The sequence below is a fragment of the Pteropus vampyrus genome, unplaced genomic scaffold, assembly GCF_000151845.1.
Source record: "Pteropus vampyrus isolate Shadow unplaced genomic scaffold, Pvam_2.0 Scaffold81, whole genome shotgun sequence".
In the NCBI taxonomy this organism is placed as follows: domain Eukaryota; kingdom Metazoa; phylum Chordata; class Mammalia; order Chiroptera; family Pteropodidae; genus Pteropus; species Pteropus vampyrus.
In genome coordinates this window covers 7,496,547-7,522,045 of record NW_011888862.1, presented here as the reverse complement: position 1 = coordinate 7,522,045, position 25,499 = coordinate 7,496,547, and the positions used below count along the sequence as shown (strand labels likewise).

General features: G+C 41.5%; 2 protein-coding genes across 4 annotated transcripts in view; one reads left to right on the top strand and one right to left on the bottom strand.

The window, feature by feature from the left end:
- MAP3K15 (mitogen-activated protein kinase kinase kinase 15) overlaps positions 1-3,634 on the top strand; it is a 79,071-nt gene extending 75,437 nt beyond the window's left edge. For 2 of the 3 annotated variants that reach the window (XM_023532333.1, XM_023532332.1), the window contains exons 26-28: positions 1,522-1,634; positions 2,497-2,588; positions 2,670-2,753. In XM_023532333.1, coding sequence (XP_023388101.1) covers positions 1,522-1,634; positions 2,497-2,588; positions 2,670-2,750 — 286 coding nt within the window. In that variant the 3' untranslated portion in view covers positions 2,751-2,753. Of the gene's footprint in view, positions 1-1,521; positions 1,635-2,486; positions 2,589-2,669; positions 2,754-3,285 lie in introns of those variants that run through there. The other variant, XM_023532334.1, reaches the window with a different exon arrangement.
- PDHA1 (pyruvate dehydrogenase E1 alpha 1 subunit) lies at positions 2,391-18,705 on the bottom strand. The gene is made up of 11 exons (XM_011363021.2): positions 18,516-18,705; positions 12,876-12,935; positions 12,151-12,324; positions 11,222-11,348; positions 10,197-10,288; positions 9,312-9,404; positions 8,325-8,480; positions 8,071-8,142; positions 5,919-5,986; positions 4,599-4,707; positions 2,391-4,176 (listed from the first exon to the last, which is right to left on the bottom strand). Exons 1-11 carry the CDS (start codon positions 18,570-18,572, stop codon positions 4,012-4,014), a joined length of 1,173 nt encoding a protein of 390 aa, XP_011361323.1. The 5' UTR covers positions 18,573-18,705; the 3' UTR covers positions 2,391-4,011.
- Between the last annotated feature and the right edge of the window lie 6,794 nt (positions 18,706-25,499).

The window sequence follows — 25,499 nt, the reverse complement described above, 5'->3', positions numbered from 1 at the left end:
TGCCTCCCTTTCTTTAATATTGGGAATCAGAGAGATACAGTACCTTGCCACAGGCCACACTAAAGGCAGCAGCATCTGAGAGTTTTCTGGGTCTTTTTAGCAAATGGAGCCCCTGGCATGGCCTGAGTCCAGCAGGTCCAGCAGTGGACATCTGCACCCCGCCCCTGCAGAAGTAGCCAAGTTGGGGATTGGTTAGCACTTTGTTGATAGTTTGTATTCCATAACCCTGGCCCCAAGAAAGTTTGCCCTCTCCTCTTTAAATCTCATGATTTGTCATGATCCCTACGTGGGCATTCGTGGACTGCCTTCCCAGCCAGGGGACCTTGGCAGTGCCGTGAGATTCTCCCAAGAGCTGGTCTGTTTTGTTCACTTCCTGGTATATAATAGGTGCTCAAAAATATTTGTTAGAGGAATAAATGATTCCTGTTAGCTCTGGGGAAGCACATAATCAATGGGCTTATGTAAAGTATAAGCCACAGCTACAGCAAACTGGTTGGTACTGGTTCCAAATGATGCCTTGTTGCCATATGAGAATTGGTAAAGCTGATTAATATGAAACGGGAGGGAGATAAGGTGCCAGGTGTTCATGTTTTGGAAGAAAAGTTGTATACACCCCTGGGAATCTCTGGGAGTGAGGAGGGATCTTAGGCAAATCTAATCGTTTCTTTTTAGAAAGACCTGGGTTTCTCATTAACTGGTAGTGGTGGCAAAATTTTTAAAGTTTTTAAAATATAACTGAAAATTGATAGTAATACTTAGCCACTTTAAAATGTTTTTCTGGTAAAGTTTATAATCAAATTCATAAAATATTATATATGAGTTCAAAGGTTATTCTTCACTGTTGCTAGTATGTTATCTTCCAGTCTCAGTAGAATTAATAATTAAATAGCCAGCACCTGACTGCAAATGGCTGACAAACGTGCAGTCCCTACAAAGCAGCACGCCTGTCCTTGTGATATGGAGGTGGCTTAGCTGTTGTTGGGCGGAGTGTGAGGATGACACCTACCACCTGAAGTGACATTGACTGAGGGTCACTGGTCTGTCTTGATGTGTGTGAGACCAGTGCCTGTGAGGCCATTCAGTACAGTCCTGGGTTCTGGAAGGTTAGCAGTAGCGTTCCTCCCACCTTCAGATCAGCACCTTTTCCCTCCTCCCTCCTTTCCTCCAGCTGTTCTATAAGGAGCATCTTTCTCGGCTTCATCCCCTGGGAAGGAAGAGCCTGACCACTAATTTCAGTGATTTGACCTGACTTAGGGAGACAACTTGAAATTGTTAGATTATCCTTCTGGCTGATTTCCATCGAATTATCTTTTGGTTCATGACATTTTGAGACAAAGGAAGGTGCCCATGTATAGGCTGAAACCTAATCACGGAACTTTGAAGAAACCAGACTGACCATTGGGGCTGTGCTGTTTTTTTTTTTTTTTTTTTTTTTTCAATCTCTAATGTTGAAAAAATGTTTGAGTTGAATTAAATGGTGCTAGACTCTCTCCAGATGATGGCTCTTTTTTTTTAAACCAGACTTTTGGAAAACCTAGTTCAAAAAGAGAGAGAGTACCAGAATTTCCTACGGGAAACCTTAGAACAGAAAACTCAAGAATTGGATCACCTTGAGTCAGAAAGCAAATTGAATGGTGAGTAACTTTCCACTTGCTCTTACACGTGTGTGAGATCATTTAAAACGTTGCTAAAATTCTAGTCAGCCTTGACACAGTTGACGTTACTCTCTATTGAACCAGTGAGGAATCCAGAAGATTCTGGAATACTAATCAATAATAAAAAGGAACTGCTGGTACATTCAAAAACATAGATGAATCGCAGATGCATTATGCTAAGTGAAAGCAGCCAGATTCAAAGGCTACATACTATGATTCCATAAATATAGAATATTTATACACTGTTAAAGGCAAAAGTGTAGGTACAGAAATCAAATCACAATGAGTGGGGCAGGTGATTATAAAAGACCACCAGAACTTTTGGGGGTGATGGAAACTTCTGTACTTGTTGCACTGTGGTCACATGACTGTGCTCGTCAAAGTTCATATAGTGCTCCATACCTAAAAAAAAGTTTACTACATAAATTATACTTCAGTAAACCTATCTTGTTCCTTTTGTGCCACTTACTAACGGGCGACAGCTACCTCTTGGAATGCGGTATGGATAAGCTCTGACACAAAAATCTCAAAAACCTATTTCCAGTGCAGTTAAGGATGTGATTCCTTAGAAAAGGCATTTTAAGGAAGGGAATAAGCATTTTAAAGATGAGAATAAGCATTCTAAACTAAAGGTCATAGATAAGGTTATCTGAATTTCTGGGGTGTGAATCCAAGAACTGTGGATCAGTGTGCAATGTATGTGTGTTCGATCTGAGACACACTGAATTCATTTCCTTTTCATGCCACATTTATCTTCTGGAAGTTTATTTCAACCAATTTGTTACTTGTGAAGAGTTTTACTGTTACACATCAATATATAAGAAATTTCTAATCATTACAGAGACCCCACTATCCCTTCGTTGGAAGAAAACGGATAAAGAGCTTATAGAGTGGTTACAACTGCAAGGAGCAGATGCAAATGCAATTGAAAAGGTAAATTCATAACCAAAAAGAAAACCATTCCTCTGCTATTATTACCAAGCCGCTTAGCTCCTATATATTTCTTTGTTTCAGATTATTGAAGAGGGTTATACACTTTCTGATATTCTCAATGACATCACTAAGGAAGATCTAAGACACCTCAGACTACGGTAAGAATAGCCTCAAAACACTTTGTATAGTAGAAAATAACTTTTTGTATGTGATTATGCTTTTAAATAAAGTAGTAGAAAACAACGGGCTGGTACATTCTCCTATGGCTTCGTCAGAAAGCTCCAAACTCTGGAGCTTTCCCAGGTTAAAGTTGGGAAAAGCCCAGAGGTGACGGAAGCTGAAGCCCTGGTGGGAAAAGTAGGAAGGTAAAACAATAGCTCTCCCGCACCCTCTTTTTAAATTGCAATCTGCGTCCTTGTCCCCACATCATCTTAAACGGCCTGCTCTAAACAGACCCACCAGTACTCCTGTACATGCCTCTAAGGCCATGTCCCACTCCTGCTGGGGCACAAGTGTCATCTCCCCCCACGAAGAGAACATATTTCTATTTAAGGTAAGCCTTTTAAGACTAGACGGCAACTCTTGACAAGCCTAGAATGATATACTTTCTGCCATAAGAGCTCCTGAAGAAGTATTCTGGAGTGTTGCTTTTAAGTCTCTTTCTGACTCTAAAGATGGCTGTGTTGTTGTTTTGTAGCGGCGGCCTCCTCTGCAGGCTCTGGGCCGCAGTCTCCCAGTACAGACGACGGGCTCGGGGGACCCCAGCCACCGAAGATGAAGCTTAACCAGTCAGCTAAGCCAAGCCAGGGGAACAGAGGGAGCAAGGAGCCAATATCTTTGTTGTTAAGCATTACTATTTTTTTTTGAACCTGTTATTCATCAATGTTTTATACGTGACTAGAACTGTATTGTGAGAACAGTGATTGTGAACCCTAATTTTGACATCTAGGGTAAAGAGCTTATAGAGTGGTTACAACTGCAAGGAGCAGATGGCGTATTCAAAAATGGAATTGTCCTGGCTATAATTAATAAATGTTTTGAAATGATCAGTGTGACGAGACTTTAGCACCGACACGCACATACAGTATTAGCTGTGGGGTAATGCGAGCATGACAGGTGGCAGAGTTGCACAGGCATACAAGGACTTGTTAAGAGTATACAACTCACTCAAATAGAACTGTTTTAGGAAATAATTTGAAGGAAGGTTGCACAAACTGTAATTACCTATTTTAGACCTATACAAATCTCAAATAACCTTTAACATTCACATGAAATACTTAAGTGTGCACTATCTTTTAATGCAACACTGTATAAACTGCATGCAATTACTATCTTAATCTACCTAAGTTGAGAACAAGCATTCCTTACAGTTGCTATCAATAACCCACTGAAGGTGTAGTCATCCATTATGTGTAGCCTCTCATTAACTGACGGACTTAAACTTGATCCACTGATTTGCACCCCGAACTTCAAAAGGTGGATCGTTGGAGTAGATGTGATAGCCTAGTTCTTCCAAAGGTGGTTCAGGATCAGATGTGGCAAACTGGGCGGCATCTTCGATTTCTTTCCTCACTTCAACGTCAATTTCCTAAAAATCAGATTACAGTTCAAGAGAATTTTGAATGAGCAGCTTAGGTACCAACTTGTCTACTCAGAGCCTATTGCTAATAGTCTGCTAGTAACAGAAGTACTTAATAGCCCCTATTTCCAAAATTGTTATTTTTTTTAACTAAATGACACAATGAATGATCTACCCAGGAATATTTTGGAGTACGGACATCAACTTTTAAAAAAAGATATACACATACCCTGGTGAGGGAACATTTATGAAAAATCTGGTCTGTTTCTAGGAAAAAGAATTGTGTTCTTGAGGGGTTTAAAGGCTTTGTCAATATGACTGAATGTCCCCATGGTCCTACATACTTTCCCATTAGGAGTGGCAGCGTTTTGTGTAGAGAAAAACTGCTCAGAAAGGAGAGCCCGCCTTTAAACCGCCGAGAGTAATGGTACCTTTAATTCTTCGACACTGGCAAGATTGTTGTTCACCATTCTATCCTTGAGGAGCATGATAGGGTCGCTCTTACTTCTTACTTCCTGAATTTCTTCTCGTGTACGATAACTAGAGGGAGGGAAACATAGAAGTAGGTAAGAACACTTCCAGTTTGAGCAAAAATAATTCTGTGAAACACGGGAGTACGTTTCTGAGATAAAGGAGCACGTCAGCACCTATGTCACTGAGGGAATGGCAGAATTACACTTTCAAAGTATAAGAAAGCCTAACGTTCTGTAAGAGCTGCTTATTATATCTTTCATCAAAAATTCTACACTGGCAATTCACCTGGCTTCTCTGGCATTCTGACAACAGGGGCCAAGTTTTTATTTGCTGCTTTGATCTAGATGTAGGGTATGAAGTGGTAGAGCCTCTTTCGGTGCCAAATGTCCCATCCTTTTGAGCTGCTACATTTCACGTGTGTGGGGACAGTGGAGATGGTTCTTGTATGGTGATAACCACAGACCTTGAGGCAGCAGAACATCAAACAGGATATAAATGTGCCTTGCCTTTCTTCCTTAAGACCCCAGAGAAATGTGGCCAGCAAAAACCTGGATAGCAGGTTTTCCAGTTCTTAAATCTATAATACATCCTCGTCCCACACATCATTTGAAATAACACTAAAAGCAAGGGCTCTACCATTTTTTGAAAATAGAAATACACAAAGTGCATTTTTCCATATAAGTTGTTCTTTATAATAAAACATATTCCCTTAGAACGCTATTCTACACTCAAAGGCTTGTTATGGCTTGACTAAATCTTGTGTCGCACTCTGGAACTGCAGCATTACATCAAAGTTAAAAAGTGACAAGTAAAACTCCTATCTTCTAGTGTAACCTGTCCTTTTGTGACTGCTCTATTGTAAAATACTGAATATCCCATGCCAGCCAGAACATTTTCAAATTCTGCCTCTGCGGGAGGAATGTACCATGAAGAAATCTGGGGCAATGCCTACAAAAGTTAAGTGCCCCCCAGTATACTACTCTACCATCAGACCTGCTTTATGGTAAAATTTCTCTCCGCAATTTAATTTTCTTATTGCTGCTCATGCTAACGTGTAGATACTATACATAGTAGGGATTTTCAGAAGGCTTTCTGTATTGAAACCAGTTTAGTGGGAGGCACTGCTTTCAGACCAGGAATCAACTACCTGATGCCAACTAATGCAATGCATGAAGCCTACTGGTGTCTGGCTTCAAAAGCAAATATTGAAGTGCTTTATTTTTCCATGTGAGTAGCACCACTCAAAGCCTACCACCACAGATTTCCCATGACCATACCTGACTCCAGGATCACTCATGCTGTGTCCATGGTAACGGTAAGTCTGCAGCTCCATCAGTATGGGCCCCTAAAACAGATCCCAAAGGACAGTAGGTGAGATGACAAGCACAGCACACCAATCCACAACCTCGAATGCACACCCTTTCAGGATCAAAGATACTCATCAGACCTTCTATAAATCAGCTGAGTTGTCAAGAATTTATTAGTTGACTTATCTGTTCTCATTTCTAATATCGATTTATTGCATGTTTCATCATTTTTAACAGGAACCTAATAAAAGCAACCTGCCGCAGCTTGTTTTGAATCAAAAAGGCATTCAGCATGCTATACGGCCCATTAATATTAAAGAATCGTCTATTTCAGCAGCATTGCATTTGATACATAATCCTATAAAAACAGCTTTAAGGAAGAAAAATCTATTTGAAAGCAGGTATGGTAGCAGGAGAGGGCATGGCTTTTATCTTTAGGGTTAATAGGCTAGTCTTTCCCCCCAGTCACAGATGAAATGACCTACAAGCACTCTGATCCTTTTAAAACTCTAGAGAAAAATGCTAATACAAATTCTAACAGATTAAAAGCAAACCTCTATCTGTGCTGGAAAGTGCAGAAGGATGGGAGAACTAAAGAGAGGCTAGGTAGGTGAATTTCCACCTCATACCCATTTCAGTTTCACAGAGGCTGGCGACCAATCCTGCTTCACACAAATCTGGCTAGTGTGTAACAGGAAGTTGGCATGCACTGAAGACCTGATTCGTAACCCAGTGACTGCTGAGAGTCTGGCTAGCCCAGCTACCACCAGGTAGTTTGCTCATGCTGCATTAGCTCACTTCTAGAAGACAACTTTGAACACAGAGGAAGGAGGGTGGATCTAGAATCCCTGGGCAGTTTGGTGTAGTAGTTGAAAAGAGGGATTCTGAGTCCAAATGCTTGGGTTCCAATATGGCTGTATATATGGTAGCTATGTACCCTTAACTGCTTTGTGTCTCGGTTTCCTCATCCTGCGAAATGGGCAAAACAGTAATAACCGAGCTCAGAGTTGTGCCAATTAAATAATACATAAAAAGTACTGCATGTATTACCTGACACACGTCAACCCCTCAGTCACCTATCCAGTTATGTAATCCAGCAGCCATGTGGAAGCACAGTGGGTTGGGCTAAGGGGCTGGTGATAAGGGGGTTTCCAGACCCTCCCTTAATTCCAAGATCAGGCTTTGGTCAGGCTAGGAAGCTCAACACATGCTATAAACCACTGATCCCGTTTCCATGTATGGTTGGACCCCACATATTCTTTCAGAACTAGGGGAGAGAGGAATGGTATCCATCACCCAGGGCCTGGGCTCCTCCTAGTCCTGAAGTCCTGATACAGACTGCTGAGCCTACTAGCATCAACCTGCCATCTTAGTCGTACTCCATTTTATTCCTCTTGTTTAACTGCTCTGGATTTCCTTCCCTGCTTCATCCCCTTTCTCCTAGTTTCATCCCGCTAGCCGAATTTTATTTGCATTACTGGCCAAACAAACCCAGGGGAAGTCGCTAAAAGGCAAACCTCAGGGGCATGCTTTCTGAGCTGTGGAACACTGATCTAGGGAGAAAAACATCTTTCCACTAGCTCCGATGGCACGTAAGCCTCTTTTCAGGCCAATCTCACTCTACTGCTAAAACTGAAAGGTTAAGATTCTTAGGACTGAAACACCAAGACTGCAATTATATACTTTAACCATAACATTTAACTTATAGAAGACAAAGTTATACTGAATGTCTACTATATAAGCAAAGTTCTGTGCTGAGCACTGTGGGAGTCCCCAATCTGTTCATTTACGGGGCTTATACTTAACGGGGGTTGGAGACACATAACCAAACCAAAAGGCAAAACAGATTGTCACGATGAAGACAGAAGCAAGATGCTGAGGAAGCACTGGAAGAAAAGGTTTACCCCACATGGGGGCAACATGGAATGTTCCCAGGAGGTAAGATACCAAGACAACACTATTTATGAAGGGACCTGATTCACTTGACTGGCCTCTGCTTCTATCTTATACACATTAACAGCTACCCCTGAATAGCTACGACGGACATGGGGGAGGCATTCTTTCAACTTTGAGATAACCATCATTAGAAACCTCCTGCCTAGAGGCCTAAGAGAAGGCTTACCTTTCCAGATCTACAATGGGCAGCTGCAAACTTCGTCGCCTCCCGGACACACAGGACATCCATTCCATCCACCTGTTAATGCATGGGAAAGGGAGCAATGCGTAAATCACCAACCTAAAACCATTTTAATTCTACCTGACCTGTTCCTGCACTAAGAAAACATAACTCTTCAATTTGTCTGCGACTATCAAGGGCACACACAGAAGTATCGAGCCATGAGGGTATAGCCCCGGCCCTGTGACAGGTGTCCTTACCCTCAGCCCAGGAATGAAGTCACCTCTCTTGTAGTAATCAGTGCTGGCTGCTGCTCTCTCAACAGATGTTCCCATTCCATAGCGGTTATTTTCACAGATGAAAATACAAGGTAATTTCCACAAGGCTGCCATATTGTAAGCTTCGAATATCTGACCCTGGAAGTGTGTATAAAAAGTTCAAGCGGTTTCATTTTGCTCTTTTTCTCTAGACTTCATCATCTTAACAGCTACTGCTCTACGTGGCAGAGAAAGCTTTCATAAAAAGATAAAAAGCCTCATCTACTATAACCAAGCTTTTCAGGAAAAGAGTGTGTGTGCTGGCAGGAAGAAGGAGAGTGAAGCAGCAAGCATCATCTCTTTTGCAACTAAGGGAAGTGACAAAACATCACCTCTTATTTCTCTGAGGTCAAAGCAGAGTAGTACAGACCGCACCAGGGAAAAGATCACCATGTAAAAACACGTGATACTTAGTTTTATGTTTGTTCTAAGTTCTATGAGACCCACTGGGTACCCAGAGCAAACCAGCAATGAGCATCAGCATCCACAGCAGGTCCTCAAGAGTGTCATCCACAGACTGGTAATGACTCGGACCATGAAACAAGAAGGGCAGAGTCAGAGCTCAGAGACCACGAGAGGAGTTTGACAATGCCAAGGCACTGAAGACACTGAGTCTGAACATTACAGTACTCGTTTAAGAATTGGTTTACGAGAGGTTAAAACAGAAAAAGATCCTTCGCCACAGTTTGGGAAGCGCTGAGGTAGACAGAGCTAAGGAGAGCTCCCTCAGGAGTGTGCCCCCATAAAGCACTTGTAAAATGTGCCAAGAGGCAAATCTCTAATCTGGCCATAAAACTAAAATTGAGCTTGCCATATGAATGGCTAGTTCAACTAATAAGTAACATACTTCTTTACAAACTAACCTATGAATGTATAACACTTTGAAAATAAAACTCTATACATTATTAGAAAGTTGAGACAATTACTCACCTGATTAGCAGCACCATCGCCATATAAAGTCAAACAGACTTCATCTTTTCCATTATACTTACAGGCCAGAGCAATCCCAGCTCCCAGGGGCACCTAATATTAAGGACAATCAAGAAAGGAACCACAGAAATCTATGAGGGGAGAAATTAATGCTCTGAATTTTAACTCCTGGCCAGAAATTGAGATAGAAATTATACTGTTGCTACAAACTCTCTCTACGCCAACCCTATCTCTGCTTATTCCACCAATATTATAAACAAACCAGTAAAGAAGAATAATTGTTATGCTGCATTGCAACCATTTAAGCAATAACCTTTCTGCACGCAAAGATTCAATTACTAATTCTAAAAATGAAACCTAGGTTTAAAAAAAGCATACTGTAGAATCTCGATATATTAGAAAGTAAACCAAACAATCTAGATATGGTTTTATGCTGTTACTTCTTCATAATTCACTAAATCATGAGAACAAGATAGACTCCATATCCATAGAAGTTGGCTTTGGATTCTAACTAGGCCCTGAGATCCTGATCACCTGCCTGTCCTCATCTGGCATGAGCCCTGTCTCCAGCAGGCAGCGGCAGGGCAAAGTGGATGTGACAAAGCAATTAATGTAAATATAAATAAAAAGCTGAAGGTATAGCTCCACTGCTGGAGGCTCTTGCTTACTTACAAAACATAAATACCAAAAAGGAAAAATTTTAAATCATGGTCCAAATCTATTAAGTGATCAAATGGTAGGGTATGAAGCAATAGGTCTTTTAAGCACACTAAGCCCCTAAAGTACTAAAATACAACAGAGGGAAGTCCTCTGGGGTATGAACTATTGTAAAGACACAGGCCAGGGCCAAATCTAGAAAAGCATGCAATCCTTATCCTCGACTACCTGAGCTCCAACGATGCCATTGCCTCCGTAGAAGTTCTTGGCATACATATGCATTGATCCACCTTTTCCTTTAGCACAACCTCCTCTTCGCCCTAGAAATGACAGCACATGTATATACGCATCAAAAATCAAATACACAAAACAAAACCATATCCCAAGCATTTACTCAAGAGGCTCAACCATTAGAACTCAGAGGCCGATTCAACTGTATAAACACCTGCCCCTCTATGCAAACACATATCCCTCGTCTCCAGGTCCTTTTGTAATGAAGGTCAGACCAGTCTCGTGTCCTTGACCTTTCCAATTTTTCCAGCTCTCTAATCATTGTTTCCTTTGGATGTTGGTGTGGTGCCTTGGACTTTTTTTTTTTTTTTTTCCGCCAGTTACAAACATCTTCCTTTATCTCCTACACTGGCACACTAAACAGTTCAAGAGTCAAAGGGGACAAAGACAAAGGGATATTAAGAAGATTCCTAGAATTTAAATTGCATACCACGAAATGCTTCTACTCAATTTATTTTCTGTGGCTGCTAGATTTCTGCTGGCATGTCTGAGTAATTATAAAAGTAATTCTGATTTTATAGAGCTAACCTTTTAAAACTTACACCTGAGGAGCCAGATGACCTCAAAATTGGTCGGTTTACTTAAAAGCATAATAGAAATAACAGCTCCTAAAGAGGTTTTTTTTTTTTTTTAACTCAGAAAGGTTTTAATATTAACTTATAACGGTTAGTGTCTTTTTTTTTCCCTTGGCTGTGCTGTCTTCCCATTCCCATGGGACCTGCTTTGGGTTAAGGCAAAGGTCCAGAAAACCTTTTATTTATTTTTATTTTTTTTAGTGTTTTATTTAATTGTTAGTTGAGTATATAGTATATTGGTTAGACATTTATATCATTTATGATATGATCTCCCTGACTCTAACACCCCTCTGGCTCTACATACAGCCATTATATTACTGCTGACTACATAGGAGAGATTTGAAAACTTAATTCACTAATTTCCCCTTTTGTAAATCAATAACAAACCTGTAAGCTCTGTGAGAATTTCTCGGACAGAAAGCCCACGAGTAAAGGTAAAGCCATGAGCTCGATAGGCTGTGATCAGATGATCTGTGGGATTTATGCCAGCCTCCAGGCCCACACAACAAGCTTCCTGCATTAAAGGAAGAAGCAGTGATGAGTCAATACAATACACATTTCTAGAAAAAAGCCTTCCTAGACCATTATCAAACATTTGGCCTAGTCGAACTCTTCATTAGTAACTATAGAAAGTAGCTCTAATTTTTTTTTTAATCAGAAACAGAGTGAAGAGTAAGGCCCAAGCCAGAAGCCATAAACTGACAATCCATAGATGTGCTGTTTCCTTTAGCCTGTACAGTAATTTGGGGGGGAAAAATCCTGAATCAGATGTCAACATTAAAATACTGAGAATATCATGAAAATCAAGACTTCTGTCTTATCTTGAAGAAACAAACAACAGGAAGCATTAGCTCCATATTTCTATACAGCACCACTGACTGGAACGAAATCATGACATAATCTACAGGTGGGACCTGCCTATCCCAGTTCACCGCCAGTCCCTGTCACCGCCAGTCAGTCTATTTTTTGTATAGCTGGCCTTCTTCACTCATTTAGTCTGCCTAGCTGGCCCCTGTAGGCATCTGAATTTATAACCTTTGGTCTAAACCAACAAAACAAACAAACAAAAAAGAAAAACAAACCCTTTCCCCCAAAAGTATACCCAATAATGATGATCACAATGCCATAAAGGCATAGGAAATCAGCAATGTGATGCATGAATAAATTCTGTAGCATAAGCTTCATAGCAGGTCTCAGCATTCTCATTTTTATTCTAAAATACCAGCCTGGAATCCTTTGGATGCATAAGGCAGGGTTAAAGACACAAACCACACTTAAATTCCTAAAAACAGTTTTATTACAAAATTATCACTCACTTGACCGTCACACAAGTGACAGAAACCACGAATGATTTTCTGTTTATACAGCTGATCTGCCTTTAACTCCATTCGGCGAACAGTCTGCATCGTCCTGTAGTATTTGAGCCCATCCTCTCTGGTGAGCACTGTTGTGACAGGAGGGCCCTCTTCCAGCCGGTGGAGATCACACTTCTGAAAATCAGTTACCTTCCAGTTACTACATTATAAACAATGCCAACCCATTCTAAGATCTAACTCCATCACAAATAATATTTCACTCAAAAAACCCACAGGAGCACATCAGAAATGCTGCATATTGCTTCTGACTCCTTACATCATAAAGCTCACTGCAATGGGATAGGGTTTTGAAGGAAGAAAATCTTTCTAAGACGACTTTCACTGAAAGCCCCTAGAAGTCAAGCGGGTTATAGGTTAAAAGCCAAACTTTCAAAGAAGCATTCTAAGAATCTTCCCATTCAAATGTTTTACCAAATCACATTCTAAACTTTGGAGTAAGTCTAATGTTTTTTACTTCACCTCCCCCCACCCACATACACACCATGAAACACCAGCAAGTCGCTAAGTGTAAATTCAAATTTTTGCTAAACTTATTTGAACCTCTGATTCTAGAACATTGGGAAGAAAATGGTGAAAAAGCATATCAAAATGTTCTATTCCCAAGGTAAAACTGTATATCAAAGTGTACTGGTGGGAAAATTAACACAAAGTAAAATATCTCTTACCTTAATTTCAAATGTAGCATCGTTTGCAAAATTACGAGATGCCACCAGCACTCTGCTTGCCTTGAAAGACCAAAATATACAAATATATCAGTACTTTTATTGTCAGTTATTTTAAAAGTAATTATTATTATTACTCAGTTATCAGGATGCAGTCCTGGAACTTGAATAAGCCTCAACATATTCATGGGCTTATCTTCTATTCTGTTCAGTGCGTTGAGATCTTGTCTTCCAAAGTGACTCCATGCTTTGGCTAATAAAACACGATGGTTACCCCATGGGACAGCAAACAGCAGGAAGAGAATGGATGCAAAAACCAAACTAATCTACTTAGTCACTTTGTTTTCAAAGAAATTACAGTGAGAATATAATGAAGTTAATGGCCAAGCTAAAGAGACTGATAATCTGTGGGCTTTGTTTATTTATGCTATTCTTCATCATAAACAGACATACCGAGCAAGCTAAAGCTTCAGTTTCAGAATTACTCGTCAAATAAAAAACTATGATTCAATCTTTATTTCAGGAAAACCATTTTTCTATGAAATGGATCGATAAGAAAAATATTTTCAACTACTCAAAGCATGAAATAAATATGTTAGTGAGAAATGTACCAAAGATACCTAGCGCTGACTTAAAAACAACAGACTTGAAGGACGTTTTATAATTTGAACAGCCTCTATCTTGGGTAGCTCCCGCAGAAGGGAGAGAGGTTCTCTGCAACAGTGTTTCCTTCTTGATGTCTGAGTAGCTGTCAGTGCTTGAGGGTGGGGTAAAAAGTTGGGAAAAATGTTTCCTTTTCACTCTTACAATCAAACATACCTGCTTGCACCAAAAGTATTCTATGGGATGGCTACGGTCCAGGTTAGACCACAAACATTTAATTAATTAGTGTTAATGTACTATTTTAGCCAATTCTGTCATGTTTTCACACACAAATGTGTAAACCGACATGACTTCTTTTCATGGAGACTTGAAGCACATTCTTCAGATCCCACAAAAAGTACTTTTGATATGTTCGTACAGCCATCCAGCTTCTAGTGCTGGACTTGATCTTGGTGAGAAGGGTTAAGATTGACCTAAGTGTACCTCCAAGTATACAAGCCTACCAGCAGAAAGCTATTATCTACTTAATGCTTCAACCATCAATATACCATTATCTACTAAACCCAGCAAGACAATGGTGTTGCTGGAGGAAAAACGCTTAAATACTAGAAAAAAAATGCTTCGGTTAAGTTAGAGGTAGACAGAATTCATTAACATATCTAAGTGAAGAAAATTGAGAAATTTGGGAAGAAGTAGAGATGAGAGGAGCAAGGTGACAAACAAAACGTTATATTTGGCAATCATGAAACAGACATGTTATTTTTGGCAGTTAAGAAAATTGTTTTAGACTTGTGGTCATGATGGCGGAGTAAGTAAGTGCTGTGCCCACCTCCTCTCATGACCAAATCAAAATTACAACGAAATTATAGAACCACCATCATTGAGAGGCACCTGAAGACTAGCTGAACAGAAGTCCTATAACTAAGGATATAAAGAAGAAGCCATGTTGACTACTGGAAGGGCAGAGATGCAGAACGGGCAGGTCCCAAACCTTGATCACCACAGTTTGGTGATCGAGAATTGGAAGGGATATCTCGGCTGCGGAGGTCCCCCTGAGGAGCAAGGGGTCCCAGCCCCACACCAGGCTCCCCAGCTCAGGGCTCCAGTGCCGGGAAGAGGAGTCCCTAGACCATCTGGCTGTGAAAACTATTAGGAATTGCATCCAAATGAGACAGAGGGCTGCTGGAGACGTAAGTGTTCCTCTCTTAAGGGGCCCACACACAGACTCACAAACTCAATTTGCTTTGGGCTCCAGCACGAAGACAGCAGCTCAAAAAGCACCAGGCACATACAGGGGACTAAAGTGACTAGCTTCAGGGTGAGGGCTGGAAGATCAGGGGTTTGGACAGCTCTTGCTGGGGAAGGAAGCGCTGGCAGGTGCCATTGTTCCTTTGTTGAGCCCTCACCCCACACAGCCAGTCCAGCACAGGGAGAGCACCAAATCTGAGCTCTCCATTAACCTGGCTAACACCGTTTGCCCAGCCCTGGTGATTCCCTGAGAACCCACCGAACTCAAGCGCCAGGCCTGAGCCTCTTCCAAAGGCTCCTCCACATAAGCAGCCTGCCTTGGCTAGAGCTGCGGACTTTCCTAAAATCTCTCAAAGGTCCATGAAACCCAAATTAGCAGTGGCTGGCCTTGGTGTGCCCTGTACCTCTTGCTAAACTACCCCAAGCCCAGCACAAATGGTGACCTGTCCTAACTTGCATTATAACTCCCATCAGGTAGCCCCAAGTCTGGCAGAAGCAGCAGCCAGTCTTGGCTTGGAACGTAGCCTCAACTAAGCAGCCATAAACACGGCACAAGTGGCAGCTGGCCTCAGCACATGTCATGGTGCCCAAAAAGGGGTCCCAAGCCTGACAGAACAGTATCCAAAGCAATCTACAGATTCAATGCAATCCCTACCAAAATACCAATGCTGTTTTTCACAGAACTAGAACAAATAATCCTAAAATCTATATGGTATCATAGAAGGCCCCAAAGAGCCAAAGCGATCTGAAGAAAGAACAAAGTTGGAAGTATCATGCTACCTGATATCTAACTATACAAGGCTATAGTAATCAAAATAGCATGGTGCTGGCAGAAAAAGACACAAAGATCAATAGAACTAAATAGGGAGCCCAGAAATAAATCCACGCCTACATGGTCAATTAAACTATGACAAAGGAAACAAGAATATACAATGGGGTAAAAAAAGTCTATCCAATAAATGATGCTGGAAAAACTGGACAGATACATGCAAAAAAATTAAACTAGACCACTTTCTTACACCATATACAAGAATAAACTCAAAATAGATTAAAGACTTAAATGTAAGATCCAAAACCATAAAACTTCTAGAGGAAAACATTGGTAGTAAACTGTGACATCGCTCTCAGCAATTTTTTTTTTTTGATATATCCCCTTGGGTGAGGGAAACAAAAGAAAAAATAAACAAATGGGATTACATCGAACTAAAAAGTTTCTGTGCAGTGAAGGAAAGCATCAACAAAATGAAAAGACAAAACCAACTGAAGGAGAGAAGATATTTGCCAATGATAATGTCCGATAAGGGATTAATATCCAAAATGGATAAGGAACTCATTACCACCACCACCAAAAAAAGAAAAAAAATACGATTAAAAAATGAGCAGAGAAATGGAACAGACATTTCTCCAAAGAGGACATACAGATGACCAACAGGCACATGAAAAGATGTGCAACATCACTAAACATCAGAGAAATGCAAATCAAAACCACAATGAGATATCACCTCACACCTGTCAAAAAGCTATCATCAATAAATCAACAAACAAGTGCAGGCGAGGATGAGGAGAAAAGGGAATCCTCCTGCACTGTTGGTGGGATTGCAAACTGGTGCAGCCACTATGGAAAACGGTATGAAGGTGACTGAAAAAATTAAAAATAGAACTACCTTATGATCCAGCAATTCCACTTCTGGGTATTTATCTGCAGAAATCCAAACACTAATTTGAAAAGCTATATGTACCTCTATGTCCATTACAGCATTACTTACAATAGCCAAGATATAGAAGCAACATAAGTATCCACTTATAGACAAACGAATAAAGAAAAGTGGTACATATATACAATGGAATATTACTCAGCCATAAAAAGGAATGAAATCTTGTCACTTCTGACCTAAAGGGTATTATGCTAAGCGGAATAAGTCAAAGAGAAACACCATATGATTTCACTTATATGTGGAACCTAAAAAACAAAATAAACAAAACAGAAACAAACTCAGATACAGAGAACGAATTTGTGGTTGCCAGATGGGAGGGGGTTTGAGGGGAATGGGTGACAAAGGGGAAGGGGGGATGTACAAATTGGCAATTATAAAAATAGTCACGGTAATATAAAGTACAGCATAGAGAATATAGTCAATAATATTGTAATAACAATATATGATGTCAAAAGAGTACTAAACTTTTCTTGATCACATTTTAAGGTATATAAATGTCTAATCACTGTTGTATACTTGAAACTAATATAATATTGTATGTCAGCTAAAAAATTGAAAAATAAATTTAAAAATAAAAAATAATTTTGTGGGGCCAGAAATATTTCTTGTATCGAGAAATAATCTTCCAGGCACAGCTACAGACACTGTAGTTTTGGAAAGATTTAAAACTTGAAAACCATCCAGGCAATAGTAACTGAGAACAGGTAAATTGTTATTTCTCCATCCTAAAGTGGAAACAATAAAAAAAATGACAGACAGTTCTATGTAATTGAGAGCAGGAAAGTAAAGTCAAAGATTATGAGCGCCAGAAAGCAGTGGGATTCCTAGAGGGGTACACTTCCTACCTTTTGACCATCTCTTACTAACCCTTAAGCTGAGTTACCACAAAGACCTGGAGGAGTTACTAGAGCCAAAAGTGCAAATCAAAGCTTGTCTGCAGTTATACCAAGAAACACTACTTCCCTGTGCCTAGAGGACAAAGAAGTTTAGGCATTGGGCACGTCTGGAAACTGGAGCCAGAAAACAGTGCTAACCTCTAACCCCACCCTCTCCAGCAGCGCTGCAGTTTTCTTTAGCTTACCTTTACCCTAGAGTGTGAGTGTGAGTGAGTGAGTGAGAGTGAGTGAGTGTGTGTGTGTAAAGGGGAAGGCAGTTTCCTCCGTGTTCTGTGTGTGTGTGTGTGTGTGTGTGTGTGTGTGTGTGTGTAAAGGGGAAGGCAGTTTCCTCCGTGTTCTGCCAGACTGCTCTGGAATTGACTGCCAAGAAAAGCTCAACGTTAGGGGAGGAAAGGGGAAGAAGTTTGTTTCTCGGGAACCTGACCCTGTCTGAACCCTCCACAGAGCCAAGCGTAGGTGTTCAACACATGTATACCAAACCGGGCACTCAAATGATAATATTTTACACAAATGGCACCTACAATGCACTATTTGGCAAACTTTACACACGTGTCACTCGTTTAAGCCTCACAAAAAAACCCACGAGTTAAGTATTTATTACTTCTATTTTAGAAATGAGGAAATTGAGCACAGGCCTATTTAAAGAAATTTAAAAAAAACAAAAAAACACTTTGTCCGAGGTCGCAGGGCTAGTAAATGGTGATGCTGGTGTTTGAGGGAGCCACTCGGTCTCCAGATTCCATGCTCTTTAACATACTATATGGCCTCTGGCTCAAGAGGAACGCAGTTAGGAAGATTTTAAATGAGTGGGCCGAGAAAAGGGGGTCAATTGGAGACTCGAGGGTGCCCGAGGCCCCTTTTTTGTCTGCGATAAATGCATGGGCACTTCTAGAAGACGCCTCCTAGCCCCGCGCCGGGAGCCGTGGCTGACCTCCACGCGGACCTTGTAGAGTGTCCCCGTCCCCTGTCTGCGCAGGTGGCCGAGCAGCCACTCTTTCCCGGTCCCGGAATGGAGCGCACCGGCTAAAGGTAAAACGAAGGCCTGTGGCTCTCGGAGCGCCGGCCCCCCCGCTCCCTAAGCGGTGCCACATCGCGTGCCCCGAGGTCCCGCCCGCTCTACGCGTCCTCGGGTCTTGGGCCCCTTCTCAGCCCCCCACCCCGGGGCGCTCAAGCCGCCTCACCGGCTTCTGGGCGGCGCCCGACAACACGCGGGAGACGGCGGCGAGCATCTTCCTCATGGACTGAGGGCAGTAAGAACAGCTGCAGCGGCGGCGACTACCACCGACACAAACCGCGCGACCCAGATGTCTCCAAGTCTCCTTCACCGGCCGGGAGCGGACGGCACGCCTTAACCACAGCGCTACGTGACAGTGACGGAGAGACGTCATACGCCGCGCCGGGCCGCGGGCCAACCGGGACGATTCCTGGGGTATGCCCCGCCCACCTGAGAAGCCCGCAGCCGCCCATTGGGTGTCGGCGCCAGAGGGGGTGAATATGGGGGGGCTCTCCTTCACCCCGCGCCCGGCGAGTGTGGAGCCACGGATCCGAGAGCGCATGCGTTGGGAAGTGGGGTCCCGCCTCCAGAGCCCCGCAGAAAAAGAGCCTTCTTGGATCTAGGACCAGATATCAGCCGTGCACTATTGGAAGTCGTGCAGAGCAGTCTTACAGTGCACCCAGTCCTGTCGGTGCTGCCTTCGCTCAATACATGAGATGATAAAGATTAATAGCATGGTCGGGGCCAAAAGACAGAACGTTAACTTGTCTTTAAGAGATCACATAACAATTGTTAAATGCTACCCTGTCTACTTGAGCTAGGATCCAAATATCGGTTTCCCAAGTAAATGTTGAGAGGTTAGTGGTTAAAGTCTTTGGCTCTAATTATTGATACACATACTCAACGTGAGTTAACAGCATGACACGGCTGATGATAAAAGCACAAAGAAACAAATGTGAAAACAACTCTAGGGTCTCTTCAGAGGAGTTCCCAGGTCAAAGCGCTAATTGTGCACTAGTGGAATTTGCACCTGGGGTACTGGGCTCAGATCTGGGCTCCATGTTTTAAGGAAGTGTGATGAGAAGACAGCTATTTTGAGTCGCTTCCCGGGCATTTTACAGCACGACAACCATGCTTACACCCAGAGTCTGTACATTTAGATAAGGACCTGAGTTTAGGATTCCCACCACAAGTTCCTGCTTTGGTTTTCCTGGGGCACCTTTTAAACTAACCAGAGTTGAGCCTGTGAAAAGGTACTGACCTCCGCCTCAATCACCTTATAAGTGCTTGCTACCCTGCTCTCTACCTTCTGCTCATTCATGACCTGGGACAGAGGACTGCCCTTCCCCTGGCTCTTGGGGGACAGGGGCGCGGGGGGAGGTTGCGGCGGGCATTTTCTGGGATCTGTAAGTAATAAATCTTGTGACTTTACTTCTTTTGTGTGAGTGTATTGCGCTTTCAATCAAAACGACCCGGGGTTTTTCACTTCCCTATAAAGTGAGAACTCGGATGCTGAAGGAGCTACCTGCTGACCCCATGTGGATGGCTTGTGTCTCCTCATTCAGCAGGTCGTAATCTGCATATCCTTAATTTAATATACCAGCTATGAGACCTCCTACACAGGGGAATGACAAAAAACGTGTGGTGAGGGGCTAAAATCGTGACTTGCGAAAAATGATTAAAGGAGTTAGAAAAAAGGCAGACTAACTTAGGGTGAGCTAGGTTATGTTTTAGCAATCGACCTTCACATTTCAGTCACTTCGAGAACTTGAAGTGATACAAGTCACCTTGCTCATATTACTGGTCCCTCACAGTTTGGCTGGGGCTCTGCTTCATGTCATCTTCACTCTGGAACCCAGACTAATGGAGCAGCCTCAATCCAGAACTTAGCTTGTCTCATGGTAGAGGGAAAAGGAATCGTTTAAACTGCTTCTCAAAGCTTCTACCCAGAAGTGATACATATCACTTTCAATTTCCATAGACTAGAGCTAGTTACCCAACCACGGCTGAGTTCAAAAGGATGAGGTATAACCCTCCTGCTGGGAGACAGACGGGGAAATGGGATGAATTGTAAAGCCACAGAGGATTAGCTTCGTCTTCACACATTTTCAGACCTGTAATGTTCCAGGAGGAAGTGCTATTGTGTGCTTGTGTGTAAGTAAAATGATTTCATTTCATTATAACGATGAATTTTCTAACAATGAGAACTGTCCAATGAGATAATTCCCTGCCGGCATCACCAAAAGTATTCAAAGAAGTAACCCAAAGCATGACCAGTTGTCAGAATGGCTAGAGAAAGGATTTGGACACTCGCAGACACCTGGACTGAAAAACCTTGTTGACTCCTTCCATCTCTATGACCTGGTTCCGGTGAGAAAAACGTGCCTTAAAGGAGCGAGATGGGGCTGTTAAAAGGAAGGGCTGGAAGTGAGAGCCACTGCACAGCATGGCTTCAGCAGATGCTGCTGGCGATTGAATGTGGAGGATGAAGAAAAGGGAATGAAAAGAGTTGGAGGCCAGAAGAACCTGGTTTGGATTATTTGGGACATGTTGATCTGGTGGTAGTAGTGGGACAGCTATCTGAAGATGTCCCCTAGAAAGGTGGAGTTGTAAGTCTGGAACGTATGGCTGAAAATATGAATTTTGGAGTTATACGCATAGGGATCATATTGGTTGTATATGTCCAGGAGCACTGTAGGACATATGGACATAAATTCATTCATTCAACACATTTATTGGTGATGTATCAGGTACATATCAGGCACCAGGAGGGGACAAGTGAGCAGAGACCTGAATGCAATCAGGGAGCAAACTATGCGAAGATCCAGAGGAAAGCTTTTCAGACAGAAGGATCAACAAATACAAATACCCTGAGGTGGAAAAAAAAACTTTGTATATTAGAGAAATAACAAGAAGAGCAAGTGACTCTAGTGGCATTAAGGAGGCAGAAAGTGATATGAATTAGAAAAGAGACCAGAACAGGTAGGGATTTAGTGGGGTTTTTTTTTCCCCCTTTTTCTTGGTAGGAAACTGAATTTTGTTTTAAGTGGGATGAGAAGCCATTGGAGGGATGGGAGCAGGGAAATGACGTGATTTAATTTCTGTTTCCATTGGACATTTAAAACCATTCTAACTGCTGAGTGAAGATTTGACCACATGGGAACAGGAGTTCCCTTAGCGCTTATTTGTTCTTTGAGTTCCGAGTAGCTTCTGTTTCCTTTAGGGGCACTCACAGTTATAGACAGATTGGATGTGAGCTGTTCTTTGCTTCATATTTACAATAAGTAGAATCCTACACGTTCTGTGTGTCATCACTACCTAAACACTACAGGGATTTAAGATGTAGGATTCTACGAGAAGAACAACAGACTAGGTTATGTTGCAGTGAAACATTAACCTTAATTATCAGTGGATTACAACAATCGACATTTATTTTGTACTCATGTCCAACATGGATTGGCCAGGGACTCCCTCTACGATGTCACTCAGGAACCCAGGATGACAGATGCACTAATATTTCAGTATGTGACCTCCATGATCAATGCAGCAGGGAAGGAGAGAGTTCAGAAATGTCTCATGATGACTCTAAAACGCTTTGGCTGAGAGTCCCCTATCCCTAGCACACAGTTAGCCATTGAAATGGCGGTTCGACGAATCATTCTGCCATCTAGTAAGCCATGCCCTCTCTAACAAGGGGGCTCTTCTTTGGGTGCTCTTTTCTCAGCCCATCCAGCAGTAACTGCTGCTTATATCTGCTATTCCTATATCTTTTGAGTTCTTTTTATCTCTTCTCCCTCCTACTCCAACTCCCTATTACAGGCATACCTTGGAGATATTGTAGGTTTGGTTCCAGACCATCATAATGAACTATTACAATAAAATGAGTTGTAACCTTTTTGCTGGTAGAGGGTCTTGCCTTCAGTTTGTTAAAAAAAAAAAATGCAACACCTGTGAAGTGCAATAAAGCAAAGCGCAATAAAACAAGGTATGCCTGTATTTGAGTGATAAAATAAATGATAGTAGTAGATTGTAACTCATAGAAGAAAATAAATATCCATGCGTTCATATGACATAAACACATAATTGAATAAATAAGGGAGGGGAAAAGGACAACTTTTTGTCACAGTAGAATTCCAATTAATTAAAAGATCTAGAAGTAATGATGGAAATAGAAAAAAAATCACCATTTGGCAAAGACCACAGTAATAATTGTTGCAGGCCAGAATGATCAATGAAGGCTAAAATTAGAGGGTAAACTAAGATGATGAGAAACAGTATATTTGCATACTCTCCCAGTATCTCCTACAAAATATCGATTAATTACAGAGGTTAAAATAGTAACTTCACAGTGGAGAAACAAAGTAATCCAGGTTTTAATTGCTAGGATATTTTCTTTGCACCCTTTTTCTTGTCAGAAATTTCAAAGCCAGAGTTGGATGTAAACTTGAAGGTGAGGGAAGCTTCAGGTATTGCATGAGTGGTGACAGGTTAAGGTTGGAGTTAACGATCATTGGCTATGGGCCCCAGCAATGTCATCTGTGCTAGAACATTAACAAAGGACTCTTGCATCTGGAGGTGAGGAGGCCAGGAGGATGGAGAAACAATTGCAAGAGGCAGGGATCTGAGGAAAAGAAAGTCTTAAGGAAAAGGAAAGAAGTGTTGGTGAGGATCTAAAGAAAGAGAATCCACGTGCACTGTTGGTGGGAATGTAAATTGGTGCAGCCACTATGAAAACAGCAGAGTGTCTTGGAAAAATTGAAAATAAAACTACCTTATGACCGAGCAATTCCATCTGTGGGTATCTATCTGAAGAAAACGAAAACACTAAGTCGAAAAGATATTGTAATAGCCCGCTGAAATATGAAAGGGTTAAAGAATAATTAAAACCTGAAACTGGACAAAGGAAGTCTATAACTTAGGCCTAGTTTCTGGAACCCCTAACCACATTCTGTTAATCATGAAACTTGTAACAATGAGCTCATACGCTAACTGCCAATTTTAGCCTGTGTAACCCTGCTTGCTTGCGTGGCATGAAAAATAATCAATTGTATATAAGCTGAAAATTACTGTTTGGCCATCGCCCATGGGAACACTGGCTATTGTCCATGGGAACATAGGCGATCACCCATAGGAACATAACATTCTAACACAAGCTTTCTGCTTCTGTACTTCCCGCTTGCACACCTGACCAGTGGGTTGACAGGTAGTGAATAGGAGAAAGATGGACCTTTGTGTTTAAGACAGAATGAGGAATAGGATTTGGGGCTTAAAAACCTTGTATCTTGGCATTTCGAGGCTGCTCCTTTGCAAGGACAGCCGCCGGCTAATAAACTGTCTCCTGGTTAAGAGCACTCAAGTTGAGTCTGGTTATTCTGGACACAACAATATCTGCACCCCCATGTTCACTGCAGCATTATTTACAATAGCCCAAACATGCAGGCAACCTAAGTGTCCATCAATGGATGAAGAGATAAGGAAGATGTGGTATATATACTATGGAATATTATTCAGCCATAAAAAGGAGGAAATCTTGCCACTTGTGACAATATGGATGGACCTTGAGGGCATTGTGCAAAGTGAAATAAGTCAGATGGAGAAAGACAAATATTGTATGATCTCACTTATATGTGGAATTTGAAACAAACACCCCCCCTCACACACACATACAAAAGGAGTTCGTAGGTATAGAGAACAAATTGGTGGTCTCCAGAGGTGGGGGGAGCCACAGGGCAAAATAGGCTGAGTCCAAAAATAAAAACTTCCAGTTATAAAATAAAATGCTACGAGGATGTAATGTATAGCACAGTGACTATAGTTAACAACACCGTATTGCATATTTGAAAGTTGCTAAGAGATCTTAAAAGATGTCATCACAAGAAAAAATTATAATTCTATGTGGCAACCAACGTTAACCAGACTTATTGTAGTGATCATTTTGCAATGTATGGAAATATCAAATCATTATCTTGTACATTTGAAACTAATATAATGTTAAATGTCAATTATATCTCAATTAAAAAGAAAAAGAATAATTTCATTTCTTAAAGGAAAATAAGCTTTGACAGTCTCTGTAATAATGGAAGGAAGGAAGGAAGGAAAGAAAGAAAGAAGGGAGAGAAAGAAGGGAGGAAGAAAGGAAAGAGGAGGGCTTCGAGGTTTGGATGGACTCTTCCCTCCATCGCTAGCCAGTTTAGGATCAGCTTCTCTAAGTGAAGCCAGAAGATTTAGATTACAGATCCTAAGCTACGCCTTTCCTTTGCAAATCACCCTATAAGTACTCAGTCTAGCTGAACTTTAGGGCAAACAATGGTCCTTACCAATTCTTGGCTTTCTTGGTGGGAGTCACCCCTCCCCCCCAGTGGATGATTTACGATAGAACAAAGGTTGTAAAAGTCAATGAATATTTGAGCGTTTTCGATGTGGTAGGCCTCATGCTGGCGAAAGATTATGGTTAGGGGCTATTTTGACTTCGGAACCATATAAATGTTGTACATAACCATAAAACAAAATGGAACAAAAATGGAAATGAAATGCAAAAACGAATTGAATCATATACCAAGTTGTTGACATAGCCCCACAGAGAATGACTCCGTGGTATTAACAACACGATAAGGCGATAAAGCGAGAACAAGACCAACTGCCAAAAATACGTTACATTGTTTTCAGTTATCAGTGTTAATGTTACTTGAGACTGAGGATAAAGTGAAGAGGTAATTATGCTAATGTCATTAGGGACCAAGATCTTCAGTGTAAAAGGAAAAAGACCCAAATATAAAATTGAAGGAAGGAAGTAAAAGCCTGGTGGTCTTGCATTTGAACTGGAAATAGCAGCATAACCTCATGAATATTTTCCCCTTAAAAATATATACATCCTAATTCTCTTCATGGGAAAGATCTAGAAGCAAGGAGCTGCACAAATGTCATTATTCTAAAAACCGGTAAAGAGAAGAAGTTGAAGATTTATCCTGCCTCTCTTGTACAGACTGAATTTCAAAGTAAATCAATAGCCGATGAGGGAAATTTATTTATAGAACACTTTCCACGAATAAAGAGGAACCAGAGAGTTTTAATACCCCTGTCCAGCAATCAAGGAGATCACGATCTAGCTGTTGCCAAACTTGATAACGTAAGATCAAACTGAGAATAACCCGATCAACGCTGCCCTCCCTCC

Excerpts from the sequence above, each read along its gene's own strand:
- PDHA1 (XM_011363021.2), bottom strand. The coding sequence starts at position 18,572 with ATGAGGAAGATGCTCGCCGCCGTCTCCCGCGTGTTGTCGGGCGCCGCC. Across the intron at positions 9,405-10,196 it reads ATGGCATCGTTGGAGCTCAG|GTGCCCCTGGGAGCTGGGAT; the intron begins GTAGTCGAGGAT and ends CCTTAATATTAG. Across the intron at positions 8,143-8,324 it reads ACTTCATTCCTGGGCTGAGG|GTGGATGGAATGGATGTCCT; the intron begins GTAAGGACACCT and ends ATGCATTAACAG.